We start from the raw sequence: 17056 nt of genomic DNA, 5'->3' as shown, positions 1-17056 counted from the left end.
GATTACAGGTGTGAGCCACCATGCCTGACCCATATTCACTTTGCATTTTAGTTTTCATTGTTACTGTGCGTGGGTCAATGCATTTACAGAGTTGGTGCAGACTTTTCTCTCTTCTATGATGTGCCGTCCACACATGGCCACCAAAGACACACAAAGACAGCATCTCTCTACTCCTTGGGCAGAAAGACCACCTTAGCCTGAAGAAAATCAGAATCACGCTAGTGGAGGCAAGGAAGAAGGAAGACGGAAGGAAGGAAAGAACTACGAAGGAGGAAGACTCGCTTTGCTGAACACTTGTATACTTTCTGTATGCTGGACCTGGGATAAACAAGCCCATGTTATCTTACTATTAGTTCTCAAAAGGACCCTGGAAATGGGTGTCATTATCTCTATTTAGATGAAGAAACTAAGGTTCAAAGAGCAAAGGAACTGGCCAGTAATTACTCAAAGTGAGGCTAGAATTTGACTCTGAATCAGTTCAAAGCCCAAAGACTTTCTACAACGCTGTCAGGTTCCCACCTGTGCCTCCAAGTACTAGAAGTTCAGGGAGGTGCCAATAGGCTCCTGGGGTCTGGGGGTGGGGCTGAGAGGGTGACCTTTCTTGAAGAGTTCTTCGGAAGAATGGGCTGCATAGCTAAAAAATATTTGAATACCACCTTACCGGCAGTCTTTAATTAAAGATAGTGGGAAAAACTTTCTTCCTTTTCTTTTCCCTTTCCTTCCCTTCCTTCCTTCCTCTCTTTCTCTTTCTTTCTTTCTTTTGGTATAATAAACCCACAAGGAAGAAGGGAATGGGATAGGAGACTAACAGTAAACTTTTGGAAGCTGGAAAGAGATGAATGAGTGGAAGAGACAGAATCCTAAGCCTGCAGCAGGGAAATCTGGGAACCAATCTGATTTACATCCCAGGATCCCTCAAAGCCTCTGCAGGTTGGGGTGGAGGGAACCAAGGTAAGGGCGATTGGTGGAAAGTCTTGTTAGAAGCTGTCAGACTCCCATCCCCGCCTCAACTCCAGCAGCTCAGGAGGCTCCCCCCACCACCCACCCCAGAGAAAGCCTGGAGGTTTCTTCTCTGCACATGTTGAAACTGAGCCCTTTTGAGGGGGGATGTCAGGCACACTGAAGGCATGGCAGGGGTGCCATAAAGAAATAGTGGGGGTCGGGCGCAGTGGCTTATGCTTGTAATCCCAGCACTTCGGGAGGCTGAAGTTGGCGGATCACTTGAAGTCAGGAGTTTGAGACCAGCCTGGCCAACATGGTGAAATCCCATCTCTACTAAAAATACAAAAATTAGCTGGGCATGGTGGCAGTCACCTGTAGTCCCAGCTACTCAGGAGGCTGAGGCAGGAGAATTGCTTGAACCTAGGAGGCGGAGGTGGCAGTGAGCTGAGATCATACCACTGCACTCCAGCCTGGGCGATAGAGAGACTCCATCTCAAAAAAAATAAATAGATAAAAATTAAAAAAAAATAGTGGGAAGGAAGTGAATGCATGCAGATTGGCTGCAGAGACCCCTCCTTCTTCCCCTCCTCCCTGACTTTTTCCTGCGGCTTCCAGAACATGAGAAGCAGACCCTTCAACCTCCAAGAGGGAGACTGAGTCTTCATAGGGATTGATTCTGCTCAAGAAGAAAGGCACCACTGTTGAAGACTCCCCGATGAAACAGCCCCGGCAGGCAGCTATGGGGAACTTGCCATCAAAGAGCCTCACTCGTCACTTCCACTCATCTTTGAGCCCCTCCACTCTTAAACATGAGAAGACACCAAAGGCTATCAGACGTCTGAGAAACGAGACCAAACAAACACACAATAAAGGGGCACTTGAGAGAAACAGAAACCACGTAGGAAAAAAACCTAAAAACAGAACAAGAACAAAGCCAAAAAAACCAAGTAACATTAATAACAACTAACGTTAATAGCCTTAGAGAGATAAGATAGTAGAGTCTATCAAACAAGAACAAGATGCCATTAAAAGGAACATTCAAGAAAAAAAAATCTTGAAAACTAAAAATGTTTTCACCTTGGGAGGCTGAAGAGGGCAGATCATGAGGTCAGGAGATCAAAACCAGCCTGGCTAACATGGTGAAACTCTGTCTCTACTCAAAACACAAAAAATTAGCAGGGCATGGTGGCGGGCGCCTGTAGTCCCAGCCACTCTGGAGGCTGAGGCAGGAGAATTGCTTGAATCTAGGAGGTGGAGGCTGCAGTGAGCCGAGATCGTGCTACTGCACTCCAGCTTGGCAACAGAGCAAGACTCCATCTCAAAAAACAACAACAACAATCAAAAACTCAATAGAATGGATGGAGACAAAATGGAGGGACATACTCAGAGAATCCAGCAAAAAGACAAAGCAATGGAAAATGTGACAGAGGGTATGAAAATCAGAGAAAACAGATAGGAGGGCCAAGGCCTGGATAACAGCAGTTCCAGAGAGAGAGAAGAAAAAAACAGAGGAGAGGAAATCATCAAGGAGCTCAAGACATTTTCTTAAAGCAGAAGTCCCAGGGTCACCAGACCGAAGGAGCCACTGAGTGAGAAAACTGACCTACAGCAAGACCCATCACTGTGAGATGTCATGTTCTAGGGTTGTAGAGAAGATCCTAACACAGGACCCTAAAGAATGCAACAGGACTCAGAATGGATTTGGAGCTCTTATAAGAGCAACCCAGGAAGCTAGACGGCAATGGAGCAATGTGTTCACAATACTGACGGAAAATGATTTCCACCCCAGAATTCTACGATAGATTTCAATCGACTGCAAAATAGAATAAAGACATTTCCAGGATTTTCAGATACGTGAAGGATCAAAGTATTTCCCTCTCATGCATCTTCTCTGAAGAAGACCACACTGAAGGATGGTCTCTGTGAGATGAGGATGAAAACCAAGGAAAAGGAAGACCCAAGGTTCTGGAAAGAGGAGACCCAACACAGGAGGCAGAGAGGACCTCCGGGAGTGGATGGAGGGAGCTTGCTGGATGAGAGTGCACCACCATGGAGAGGGGAGCCCTGGGGCAGTCAGGAGCCACCAGACAACTCAGCGGAGCCCCTGCCTCAGGCGTCAGGCACTGCTGAACATCTCCAATGTCTTGAGGTGAAATTTGGGTGAGGCATGAATCTGAGGTTGAATTGGTAACAAATGTATAGAAAACGAAGTGCAATTAAGCACACATACATACAATGATTATACACAGTGAAAACAGGAAAGGAAAGTAATCATGGTTCACTTTATGTCTTGGCTGTGAATTATTTATGATACAACACTAATGAGAGGATAGGGAGGTGGTGGGAAGTGGAATGCGAATGGGAAAGGCTTCGGAGCCTGCAGATAATGCTGAAGCTGAGAAGCCAAGTCATGGGCAACCCGAGCACATTATGTAGAGATATGGCAAACCAAGACAATCCGCTAAAAGAGATGAAAGGTACTGCTTCTGGGAGTGGTGACCGGCGGGTGGCTGGGGGTTGGGCAGGGAGAAAATGTGGGGCAAAGAGAAAGAGTACTGCTGTTTCCCACAACAAAATCTATGGAAATATTTGACTCTTTAAACTCCAGACATGTGTAACTTTGATAAAAACTGAAAGACACATACACACACACACACACACACACACACACACAGAGACAGAGAGAGAGAGAGAGAGAGAGAGAGAGAGCAAGCGAGCACATATGCCTCTGTTCTCTAAGAGGCTGCTTTTCCCACAGGAGAGAGACAGAGAAGCCAGCTTCCTCCTGGGAGCCCAGCCTGATTCCCCAGGACAGAAACAGAGGCCGGGATCCAGGCAGACAGTGTCCAGGCCCAGAGGATGCTACATCCTCGTTGTAGCTCTCGGGGGACTACCAGGGGCTGCCCGAGACCCCCCTAACCAGGAACCTAAGGCTGTACCCGCTTGAAAAAAAGTCTCCTTTTAAATTTTAATACGAGGCAAAGAGATCTTCCCTGACAGGGCTCAGAGCTCTGGAAGGCTCTGGGTCCAGCATACTCAGACACTCAGTCTGCCCAACGATCAATATGTCTTTTTTCTTTCCACTTCACTTTTCACATTTTTTTTTTTTTTTTAACCATCCATGACTTGGGTTTCACAGCACATCATCAGTTGTCTCTGATGACTGGAGTGAGTGTTCCCTGGGAAGTCCTTTGAGTCCTCAGAGGAAATCCAGATGGCCAGCACAGTCACCCTAGCTAGACTAACACTGGAGATTTTTATTGGAGGATCATCTTTATGGAGGAATAACTTTTCCAAGAGTCTAAGTGATTTCCTGGGTACAGAAATTTTCTACTCTGGTTTGAAAATAGTCATTCACAAATGCATGGTGGGTGAAGACCTCAAGCCCATAGGTGGCCTGGAATAGTGAAAAGAGGCCTGGAATGGGGCTGAGAGAATCCTCCCCACTGCCCACCCCCAAACCAGCATCCTCTCTTCCTCCTATCATGACCAGGGAAGTGTCTTCTTCTCATCAATGCCCAGGTCCCCCGGGATTTTCTCCTGCCCCCTGCCCCTTCTCTCCTTGGCATCATCACCTGCTCCTTGCTAGAAGGCATTCCTTGCAGCAAACACACGAGGACTTCTCAGTTCAAACACCTGCCTGCTCCAGCTCACACTCCCTCCAGGCACTGCCTCCCTGATTTGTGCTGATTTCCTCCACAGCCAGCCTCTTAGGACAATGGTTACACAGGCACCTCCACTCCTCATTTTGGCCCATACCATCAGGGTTCCATCGCTATGGAAACAGCTCCCATTAGTCACCAGTCACCTGCACAGGGCCCTGTTGAATGGGCATGTGCCACTTGCCTGTCCTCACCGGGCTGAGCCTCCTTCCTCCTTGAACATTCTCTTCTCTTGGCTTCCAGGCTTCACACTTGGCTGGGTCTCTTCCTGCTTCTCTGGCGATTCCTCCTCAATCTCTTCTGCAGCAGTGTGTCTGCCTGCCCTAGAAATGCTGGTATCCTGGGACCAGTCCTGGATGCCTTTTTCTTTTCTTTCTTCTCCATCTCCCCCAAGATGGCCCATCTTGGCCCATAGCACTAAATTGCATCTATACACTGACAACTCTGAAGAGTGTATTCGACCTCAGGCCTCTCCTCTGAGGGCCAGGCTCATCTATCCAATTGCCAAATGTCTCCCTGAACATCTCCACTTGGCCTGGCATCTCAAAAGTCACATGTCCAACAAGTTTTGATCTCCCTGTCCCCAGACCTATTTTTCACTTCCCTCCTGCATCCCTTCTCACCCCATAAAGGGCACCACCATCTACTCAGTGGTTACTACAAGAAATACGGTAGTCAGTCTCAAGTGGAGGCTTCTCTCTCAGCCTCCACAGTCATCAGAAGTCCTATAGCTCCTCTTTCCATCTTCACTGCCAAGTTCCTGGTCTAAACCATTGATGTCTCACCTGGGCTCTCAGGATCCTGCTCTTCCTGCTGCCCTGACAACCACTACTCCTTCCCAAAGTCTGGGTTATATTCCCCAGGAGAGAGGGGGCAACGGGATTTGGAGGTATAAAGAAAAAGAGGAAAAAGCCCAGCGTGGGCTCATGTGATGGGGGTTGGACACTTCACTCCCCAGCCAACTGGGCCATGCTCAGAGCTGCACATCTACATTTCTGGGGAGAAGCCTGAGAATTAAAGAGAGAACAAGGTGCTGGGCCTCAGGAATAAGGAAGGGCCCTGATAGCCTAGACCCATCCACCCCGGAAGAAGAGCAGCCCCTCATCCAGAGCTGAGAACCTAGGACCCATTCTCTCGGCTTCTAGAACACAAAGGGCTCTGCTCAGAGAAGGCCCTGGCCTGAGACCTAGTGGCCCATGAGCCAGCCCTTTCTGGCATTATGTATTTCATTTTTACCTTGAACACCTGCAGAGCAGAATGGTCTGCAAGGAAGAGTCCTTGGCTCCCAACCCCAGAGCCTGCCCCATAACAAAGGCCATCTGACTTCACCTTCCCCAGACCAAGCCTGCCTTCAGGCTGATGGATGGGTTCTCACTGGCCTGGTTTGGCCTTGATTGTGTCCTTGATCCTTCCTGAGACCCAGAGTCTCAATTCTGTTCCCAGATTCTAAGAGCTGCAGAGTTCAGGGACCTGCCCTCTCACCCAAGGTCTCAGTCAATCCTGAGCACATTGGAGGAAGATTCCTTCATTTAGTAGATATTCCCCAGCACTGCCCATGTGCCAGGCACTATTCTCAGCACTGGACACAGCAATGAACAAAACATAGTTCCTGCCCTCTCACAGAGCTTACAGTCTGGTGGAGGAAACAGAAGCACACTAGTAAATACCTGGAGAAAAATAAAGCAGGAAAGGAAGAGGATAAGAAGTGCCATGGAGTGTGCAAATTCATCATGGGTAGTGTGGGAAGGCTTCACTGAAGGGTGATGGAGGGAAGTGAGGGGTCCAAGGGAGTCTCCAGAAAAAGGGCTCCAGGCAGAGAGCACAGCAAGTGCAAAGGCCCTGGGGCAGAAGCTTGTCTTACAAAGAGCAGAGCTTGGCCAAAGCCCAGGGAGCAGGGCGAGAGCCACAGGCAGAGGTCAGGGAGGAGCTGGAGCCGGCACATGCAGGCCCGTGAGGGCTTTGGGGGACACGGCGTAGGAGCAGCAGGGTGTGTGGACCTTAACAGGATCACTCTTGTTGGGCTGAGAACGGACCACAGTGGGGAAGGTGGGAGCAGGAGACTGTAGGACATTGTGATCACCCAGGTGTGAGCTACCAGTGGCTTGACCCAGAGGTGGGGAAAAATGGGCAGATTCTAGATACGGTTTCAGGGCCAAGCTGCCAGGATTTGCTAATGATGTGAGACAGAGTGGCTTTCGGTCCAAGCACCTAGAAAAATGAAACTGCCTATGCAGAATGTCCATCTTGCTTAACTGAATGAGTGACTTTGCCGCTCTCCTTCAGAAGATGCCTTTCCCCACTGATATGGTTTGGATCTGTGTCCCTGCCCAAATTTCATGTCAAATTGTAATCCCCAGTAATGGAGATGGGGCCTGATGGGAGGTGACTGGATCATGGGGGCAGTGTCTTATGGCTTAACACCATCCCCTCTCCATGCTGTCGTCACTATAGTGAGTTCTGAGATCTGGTTGTTTAAAAATTGTGTGGCACCTCCCTCCCGCTCTTGCTCCTGCTCCAGCCATGTAAGACGTACCTGCTTCCCCATCACCTCCTGCCATGATTGAAAGTTTCCTGAGGCCTCCCCAGAAGCCAAGCAGATGCCAGGAGCATGCTTCCTGTATAGCCTGCAGAACCATGAGCCAATTAAACCTCTTTTCTTTATAAATTACCCAGTCTTAAATATTTCTTTATAGCAATGCAAGAACTGACTAATATACCCATCTTTGACCACTTAAAAGACTTTAAAGAGGTATGCAGCAAGTGTGGGTAATGGGCACAGTTTGTCTGCCTATGTCATACATTTCCCAACCTCCATGCCACCAACCCTCCTGTGGTATGTGGTTTTGCTACTGTTTAGGTTCTTAGAGTGGTTTACTGACTTTATTTTTTACACACCTATCCAAAAGGCTCCAACTTATTATCATTTATTTAATTCATAGTTTAATCAATTTGTTCCCCAATAAGTACACAGAGGTAACACATATTCCCAAAGACATAATTCTAAATCTGGAGTTCACAGCGAAATGGGACTAGGCACAGCAGATGATTAGGCTGAAAATTATGCTACACTTCTGGGTTTCAAAGTCCAAGAAGAAATGGATTTGTAAAAAACTATTAGAAAAGAAAATAATCTTTAGATTTTTTAAAACTAACACTATTCTCTCCAAGCTACTATTTCGTGAAACACACAGGCATGTGTGCACATGCACAGGCACACACACGCACACACTTCAAAATGTACAAATGCGCTGTCACAAAAACATGTGCTGCATACACTGCATGAACTCTTAAGACTTGGATAAAAATTAATTCAGCTATAGAAATAGATGAGATAGAAAAGTACATTCGTTAAAAATGTAACCCCTTCAACTGGAACAATAATGAATTAAATAAACTTTTAAAATAATTTCTTTAAGGAATGTCAAAGAGGCCTGAGTCACAGTTCTTCAGTACGTGCTGTGCTGTGGACAAAGGGTGGGTTCACTGATGTGCAGGTGGACTGCTTCCCAGATACAAAGTTGGATGCATGACCCGGAGTTCAGGGGAGAAGTCCCTGGAGATAGGGGTCTGAGTGTCATCGACTGTAGATGGTGTATAGATCACGTTGGGACTGAGTTTAGAGGAAGAGCATGGAGCCTGGGGCTGGGCCACATGGGGCCCTAATGTTCAGAGATCAGGCGATGATGGGACTCACTGAAGATGGTGAGAAAGTGTAACCAGTCAAGCAAGAGGAGGATCAAGAAAGAAGGTGATATGGTTTGTCTGTGTCTCCACCCAAAATCTCATTTGAATTGTAATCCCTGTAATCCCCATGTGTCAAGGGAGAGAGCAGGTGGAGGAATTGAATCATGGGGACAGTTTCCCCTATGCCATTCTGGTGACAGTGCGTGAGTTCTCATGAGACCTGATGGTTTCATAAGCATTTGGTAGATCCTCCTGCATGCATTTTTCCTTCCTGCCACCTTGTGAAGAAGGTGCCTCGCTTCCCCTTTACTTTCCACCATAATTGTAAGTTTCCTGAGGTCTCTCCAGCCATGTGAATGAGTCAATTAAACCTCTTTTCTTTATAAATTACCCAGTCTTGGGCAGTTCTTTATAGCAGTGTGAAAACAGACTAATATAGGCAGTGTCCAGGAAACCAAGAGGACAAAGTTCTGCATGGATGAGCGAAGGATTGACTGTGTCTAATGCTCCCGATGGCTCAGGAAAGAACAGAAGTGAGAACTGACTACTGACTTCTGCAAGGTGAGGGTCATCATTGACTTGGATAAGAGCAGCTTCTGAGGTGTGAGGAGCCCAAAGGCCCACCTTGAATAGGTCTGAGAGAAGCCAGGAGGAAAGATACGGAGGTGAGCAACACGGTCAACTTCTTCTGGAGTTTTTCTTTAAAGGAAACAGAGAAATCTGGCAATATGGCCCTTCAGCCAAAGTGTTTTTGAGGTGGAAACCTTAAGTCTGGGTATGCTAATTTGAATGGCCCAGGAGAGTGGCAATGGCTGGAGTGAGGTACTGGGGTATGTGAGGTGGGATGGGAGGCAATGCCCTCCCGTAGGAGGTGCAGCAGCTGAGTCCTGCAGCAGGCAGGGTCTGGCATGGACTCCTGGGATCTCACCATCTGAACTTATCATTCCCTTTGGACCTAAGCCCCAACAACACACCACCCAACTGAGCTTGGTCAGCCAGGTGGTTCCTATCAATTCCAGTCTCTTCCTCTTCAGTGTAAGCCCATTGGCCTGAATTCCCAACTTTCCTTGCAACAAGTGAACTTGAGTTAAGACAATACAGTCATTACTCTCAAGGAACAATATAACTTTGTGTGTGTGAAAACAACACTGCTTAACAAAAAGTCATTCTAAACAACCAAGGCAAATGCACGGGTGCTGGGTGAGAGAGCCATCACATCCCTGATGGGCACTCCCAGGGGCTGCCTGGAAAATGCGGGCTTTGTTCAGGTGTGGAAGTGATGGGGAATGCAGAGGGGAACATGGGACAAGAAACTAGCGCAATAAACAGAGACTGATGCATTGCGTGTGCAAAGCATTACCCAAGGACCCAAGTCAAAAAGGGACTTGGGAGGAGACAGAAATGGATCTTAGAACCAGGGTTATGACAGAAGTAACACAAAGAACTACAGAGTGTGGAGGGATTTGGGAGGCTCGTTAGAGGAGCAGGGCTGGGTACTGGCTTCTGAAGGCTGGGTAGGATTTGGCAATGGCAGGGCCCAGCAGGCAGCAAAAGGTGAAGGGTGACAGGAGCAGGTCAGATTCTGAGGCCAGCACTCACAGGCTGAGTTTAAACTGGATCCTGTAGGTGAGGCAGCCACAGACGGCTCTAGAGAAAAGCATGACACAGGCAGAATCATGTTTAGTGATGCTCAGTGGCACCAACATTGGAGTTCTAGAGATAGGGTGACCAGAGCAGTGGCAGAGGGAATAAAGAGACCACACTGAGTCACTGACTACTTCATGCAGACACCAGGACTGGGGGACTAACTGGAAAGGGGGAGAAGGCATCCAAGACAATGTTAAGGCTCTGAGTGTGAAGGGCTGGGTGTGTCACCTGAGATCTGGATGTGGAAGGAGATGCTGTTGGTGGGAAGTGGAAGGCTTGGTTTGCACATGCTAAGTGTGAGGTGTTGTGAATTTCCCAGGCAAAAATGCTCAGGAGGCAACAAAACCAGTGTCTGCAGTTCAGAGATGAGGTCCTGGCTGGAGACCCAGATGTAGCAATGTCGGCACAGAGATGAGGCTTGGAGCTAAGGAGATGGGTGACACCAGCAAGGGAGAATGCTCAAGGCAAGAGGAAGTGAGTCTCACTGATCAGGTATGGGAGCTGCCATCACACCTGTAGCAGGTAGACTGTTGGGCAGCATACTCTTCCTCTCCACTTGTCTGGGTCTCGCCCGCCCTTCCGGGCCTGGCCCCACCCACTCTGGGAAGCCCTCTCTGACTATTCCATCCCCCAGGCATCCTTCCCTTGCTGTGAGCTTCTCAGCCCTGACCATCCCCACCTTAGCAGTGGGTCTTGTGTTGCCACCTTGGTGTAGTCCCCAAGCACCTTGAGGGCAGGATGACAGTTAACCCCCATGGGCCACTGCATTTTCTGGCACAGAGCACCCAAAAGGCACTGATTAAATAGATCCTCCTCCCTGATGAATTAATAAATTGATCAGTTGCTGAAATGGAGGTCAAGAAAGAAATTAAGGCAAGTTTAATTAGAGATTAAAAGACTCACGGATGTTGGACTCATATAGCATCTACTCTTTTGTGTCTGGCTTACTGATTCATGATGAACTAGGTCTACATGTGTCAACATGGATACATGTCAAAAACACTGTTGAGTAAACATAACAAGTTACAGATGTATGTTAAACCAATCTGAATAGTCATGAGCACTATATCTACCAAATATTTCAGGTTCTCCCAAGCACACGGTAGGAATGCACCTCTCTACTCCCATGGAGCTAGGTGAGGCCATGTGACTTGCTTTGGCCATTTAAATGTGAGCAGAAGCTTCTGGGGTGGAACCATTGTTTTCTTCTTCCTCTCTCAGCCTCTACTGGCCTAGATCTAAGGAACAGCGCTCCATGGCAGACCCTTCTCAAATGTGTACAGGAATGAAATACATATGTTTGTCGTATTAAAAAAGAAAGAAAAAAATAAAAGGAAGAACTGAGTCTAAGGCAAAACCGTGGGACTGCAGAGGAGTGTGCCCAGTGATTCTGAGTGGGGGCACCCTTGGCAATTTGGGGGAACGAGAGGTTGTAAGGTTGGTGGAATGGAAGGTCAGCATCTCCGGCCCCGTCCCTGAAATGCCGGAAGTGTCCTAGGTTATGTGGCAACCAAAATGCCCTCCCCCCGCTTCACCATTTCCAAAACTCTGGGGGGTGATGCCAGCCCCAAGAGAACCATGAATGTAGAAGAATCACCAGAAGTGAGAGTGGGAGGCACTGTCCCAGCTTGAGACAGCCAGGCTGGGGGAGGAAAGGATCTGACACTATAATCAGTTCCATACGTGCTCAAATTGCATATGACAAGTTGAAAGGGAGAGGATACCTTCCATAGCTGACAGAACAGGTGGGACTGTCCTGGACGGAGATTGATGAAATGGATATACTAGTAGTAAAATGCACCAATGTCCATTTTTTGAGCAGATGAACTATAGCCTTCATATGGGGTCTCACAAGGTCCTCTGAAAATCCCACGTGTTATTTTCCCCCTTTTACAAATGTTATTCTCCCCCTTTTACAGATAAAGAAACTGGGGGTGGGAGAGCTGGGGGGCTAGTCTCAGGCAGAACAGAGGTAAGTGAGGCAGAGATGACAGAACTCAACCAAGAGGAGGATTCTGAAGCAGAGCAGGTGGGACTAAGTGAAGACCTGGAAGGAGGTGGAGAGGGAGTAGGACCCATGCCAGCTGGAGGAAGAGGAGAAGGGGACTCGTGGGTGATCTTCTCCCTCCTTCAGCCAATGCAGACCGTGTAGGTAGAGACATCCAGCAGGGAGCCGGGTGGGGAGTGGCTCCTGCGAGCTGCCTTTCTGGAGGCTCAGGCTTCCCGAGGTCTCAGAGCATCTGCCTCTCAGGGAAGATGCGAACCTCCTCAGGCACACACAGACTGCTGCTGGGGCAAGCTCCTGGGACACCACGAAACACTCAGCAGCCCTCAGAGCCCACAGAGAACTTCTGAAGGAAGAAGGAAGAGGGCCAGTCGCTGTGAGCAGGCGCTTCATCAATCCTGCCTGTGGGTGGCCTCTAAGGGATCCAGTGGCATGAGAACACAGAGACACACGAGGGCGCTCTAACCAAACAGCAGGAGGACCCGCGTCCCTCCCCACACGGAAAGAGGGTTGGCATTTTCGAAGACCTTTGGCTCAGTGTTTTTTCAACGCAGCTGCTACTGGTATTTTAGGCAGTAGGTTTCAGAGGCATTTGCTACCCCTGGCCCCCTTCCCATCATTGACTACCCTGCTGCCCACATTTCCAAGCACCCTCTCTCCTGAGAGCCCCTGCTGGTCAGTGCCACCAGAAGATGTCAACTGGTGGCCCTGGGGAGGGTGGCAGTCTCTGTTATCCCCCAACCTTACGGAGGACTCCCGTGCCTCCCACGCTGACCCTGTGAGTTAGGCGCTTTCAGGTGCTAGAGGATCAGAGGCCCCCAGTGACAGCCGTGTTGGCCCGGCTCATGGGGACTGTCCTGCACAGGAAGCACATTTTCCTCTACATTGTTGTCCTTCAGGGCTGTGCAGGACCAGGCCACCCTGATCACACCAGGGACACGGACACAGGACCCTGAGACAGAACGCCATGGGACCTGCTCACGGACACCCAAACCCCAGGAAGCAAACATGTGGCCACACAAAACACAGCTGGCACAAAACTTCCACAAAGCACGTCTGAAACAAGGCACCCTTCCAGAGCCCAGACAGTTCCCGAAGCTGTGAGCCCTGAAACGTTTAGACCATTGGTTTCCCAAAGTCAAGCATCAAAGGTGAATAACTACGAATGAGATTCAAAATATTCACCAACCATTGAGCCCTGGGCCCCAGCCAGTCAGGATGGGGACCAGTGGAAACACCTGGTGCATACAGTGTGCAATCAGCCCTGCAAACAGCCTAGTTGGCTGAGCCCAAGTGCCCCGTGGGAAACCAGACATGCCAAGATGGCCATTGGGCAGTATAGAGATGACTTTTGGAGAATACGTGTCAAGAGAGACAGAAGTCTGGACATTTGCTGGGATACTGAGATGGCAACTCCAATGCAGGAACTAGAAACCTGGCCAGGATCTGAGAAAATAAGGGGCTGGAGAAAGACCCAGACCCCTCCAGATCCTCAACAAATACCCAGCATCACCCATCCCCACCAAGAAGCCCCACGGCATTCTTAAACAGAGGGGCCTGAGAGTCCCAGGAAGGTGATGTCTGCTGAAAGGCATCGCTGGGACCACAGGGCACCTGTGGGCAGAGCCCTTGCCAACTGAGCCACTGCTGCCCGTGAACACCGATGGGCGCCAGCTCTTATTCCACGGGAAGCAGACGATGAAAACCAAACATGAGTCTTACCCTCCTTCGAAGATTTTGATCCTCGCCGGCTCCCCTCTCTGGGAGGCAGGAGCATCCTCCTCCGGCTCCCCTCTCCTCTCTTCTTCCTCCTCCACTCTAGCTAGCTCTTTCTGGCCTTCCGGGGAAACCAGCGAAGGGAGGTGAACCTGGCCCACCGCAGGAATGACAAAATCATTGCTGGTTAAAAGTGCGTCCTCAGCCATGAATACAACGCTAATAATCATGCCTTACACGGTACTGCACAAGTACACATATGCAATCTTCACACTCCCCCATGAAGAGGTGCTATTAGCTCCACTTTACAGAATTAAGGAAACTGATCCCCAGAGAGAAATCCCTTATCTAAGGCCATGCCATTAGCTGGTGTTACAGCTGGAACCCTGTCTCTTTCAGGTTAACCTCCCATAAGACCTGTGTTTGTTCTGTCTTTTACACTAGTCTGGGAACTCCTGGGGACAGGTCCTCATCTTGGTCTCCTTGGGCACCCCAGAACCCCACACAGGGCCTGTCTCAGAGAAGATGCTTAAATAATGTTGAACACATGAACAAAGGCTCCACTCTGCCTTTGGAGATAAACTGGTCCAGTTCTTGTTTATAGATCAGAAAGCTAAGGTCACCCAGAGAGTTAAGGGCAGAGCTGGGAGCAGAGCACAGGTCTCTTGGTTCCAGGATCTTGGCTCTCTTGAGCTAGTACCAAAGGCCAGGAGCTGAGCTGAGGACCCTGACCAGCAGGACGTCCCCAATTCCACCATAGAGACAGGCACAGAGAGGCTGTGCAGGCTCTGGGCTGTTAGTCCTGCAGGACCCACGCTCTTTACAGAGCCACGCCTCAGTGATGAGAGCTGGCTTAAGGGGAGGGCTGGCATTGGCCTTGTGCTTCCTGGACATCTTCCACTATCCCAAGAACATGTCTTGTAAACGCTGCAGTGTTGTCAGGGGTGGGTGCACTCTTGCCTAGGGAGCAGAAATGCTGTGCTTAGGGCGGGGGTTGGGAGCGAGAATTTCCTCCTACTTCATGCCACTGTCATTAAGGTCATGAAAAACCATGCTGTTTCCATCCAGTGAATGAAGCAACCACATTTCCTGATGCTGGGGCAATCTAAGAACGGCAGTCCCCTTTGCCAGCCACCACACCTGCCCCCACAAGGACAGCATGGGGCTAGGTAGAAAGGTGCCCGGCTGGGAATCGGGGAATCTGAGTTCCAGCACCAGATAGGCCATGGCACACTGAGCTGCTGTTTGGTGGATGACTTCACCTCTCTGGGCCTCAGAGTCTGAGGGGATTTAGACCATCTTGAAGATCGATTCCAGGGCAACTTCTGTGACTCAGTGACCACCAAATAATCTCTTCAGATTTGGAGGAGGAGAGTGGAAACCAAGCAAGAATCTGGACTGCTGCTTTGGCAGAAGGCAGCTAGTTTCCTGCAATACCCTTGGGTTTCCAGAGTCTACCATTTCCCCTGCACCCCGACCTGAGATCTAGACTGTCCATGGAATGACCAAGGTGCCTCCCACAGGCAAACAGACTACTTCTCCCTCACAGCCTGCTGTGATATCTGGGCCACACTGGAGGAGGCTGGTTTGGATGGCAGTGTACCACTTTCCCAGGAAACACAGTGTTGGAATTGAGCAGGGACCAGGGATCCATTTTAGCTTTTGATGACAACAATATGAATAAGTATAGCTAAAAATACTTACTGAGTGCCAGTGTGGCATACACTGTTCTAAGCACAGTGTATTGCATGTCTTAACTCATTTAATTATCTCCACAGTCCTATGAGCTAAGTGTTATTATTATCCCTATTTTACAGAGGATGAAACCAAGGCTCAGAGAGGTTAAGTTATTGGCCCAAGGTCACATAGCTAGTAGGAAAGGCAGTGGGATTCAAACCTGGGCAACTTGGCACCTGAGTCCTTGTTCTTAATCACTTTGTGACAGTGCTGTGTTGTTGTCAAAATAATTCCCAAGGAGAAGAAAGGAAAGAATGTGGCTACAAAGTGGACTCTTAAGAAGCTGGGGTTTCTCCAGGGTTTATACATGGAAGAAAATATCTATGACCAAACAAAAACATCACGGGGTGTCCTAGACCTGCATGAAGATGGTTTGGAAGAGCTTCAAAATGCTAAGATAGACCTAAGAACCTTTTCAGAACTACTAACAGAGAATGGAAGCCACAAGCTGACAAATGTCAGCTCAGTACAATAAAGAACCTTCTTAGAGCCCTGTCCAAAGATGGATTGGACTGCATCGTGAGATGGTGAGTTCCTCTTGCTGGAAGCATGCAAGCAGACCAGAGAGAGGCGTAGTTGTATAAAGGCCTTAAGCCATAGACCATGTGGTTATACTAATGTACCAGATTGGTGCAATTCTGGCAGGAAACATGCCAGCGAACCAAAAGGAATATTCCAAGAAAAAGTTCGCAGGTTTTAGGAGCATTATAAATAAATAATTGCCGAATCCAAATTAACACTTCCTTTCTCTTAAATGGCCTGTAATGTTTTCAGTCATTAAAAACTAGAAGCAGCTTAGGTAATTCAAAAGGGCATTGGAGTAAAATCTAGTTTTGATCTAGGCTCTGCCATTTTCTGTGTGGCCTTGTGAAAGTTACTTAACCTCTCTGTGTTTTGGTCTCCTTATCTATGAAATGGTGATATTGTACCCTAACTTTCAAGTTGGTTGTGAGGAGAAAAGTAACATTTAGCATAGTACTTGGTACATAATAGGCACCCAAAAAGTTAGCAGTATGAATAATTATAACAGCATCTTGGGAGTGGCCACAGCTAGTAAGAGACGCTGAAGAGGAAATTAGCATGACATTAACACAAAAGTGGAAAGCTTGGTCAGGGATGTCTGTAGACTGACAAAGACATCTAGGGAATAAATTTGGAAAACAGTTCTGTGAAGAACATCCAGTCAAGCTAAGGACAAATTCAATGCACAAAGTTCACTTAATGACAAAAGGGGAAGATATGAGAGCATGGGAAATTATAGAACACAGTTTTGCTCACTTATCTACAATATGAATTTAGTTTAGGGAATTTAGACCTAATTTGGTCATGGCTTCTGGTCTGAAGACACACTAATGAACATTTTTTAATTTGCAGTCATCTTTTAAGATTTTCTCTTCTCAAATAATTAACAGAAGAAAAATAGACTCTTTGGAGTCAGATAGGTCTGGGTTCAAATTCTGGGTTTGTTCAACATTTGCCAGAGGACCTTGACCTTTCTCAGACTCTGACCCTCAGTTCCCTAAGCTATAGAAGGGAGATGGTTATGTTACTTCAGAGGTGGAGGTGAGCAGCGACTAGATTCAAGGGCCCAGCACAGTGCCTGGCACCATGAGGCTGCTCAATAAACAAGACCAGCTGTTATTCCACAAATGCCAAGTCAGCA

General features: G+C 48.3%; 1 protein-coding gene across 6 annotated transcripts in view; it reads right to left on the bottom strand.

The window, feature by feature from the left end:
• Positions 1-17056, bottom strand: part of HIVEP3 (HIVEP zinc finger 3) — a 534394-nt gene that overhangs the window by 60135 nt on the left and 457203 nt on the right. For all 6 annotated transcript variants that reach the window (XM_054492548.2, XM_054492562.2, XM_054492556.1 and 3 more), the window contains one exon: positions 13663-13808. In XM_054492548.2, coding sequence (XP_054348523.1) covers positions 13663-13808 — 146 coding nt within the window. The remainder of the gene's footprint in view (positions 1-13662; positions 13809-17056) is intronic.

Source organism: Pongo pygmaeus, chromosome 1, assembly GCF_028885625.2.
Source record: "Pongo pygmaeus isolate AG05252 chromosome 1, NHGRI_mPonPyg2-v2.0_pri, whole genome shotgun sequence".
Classification (NCBI taxonomy): domain Eukaryota; kingdom Metazoa; phylum Chordata; class Mammalia; order Primates; family Hominidae; genus Pongo; species Pongo pygmaeus.
This window is presented reverse-complemented; position numbering and strand designations above follow the sequence as displayed.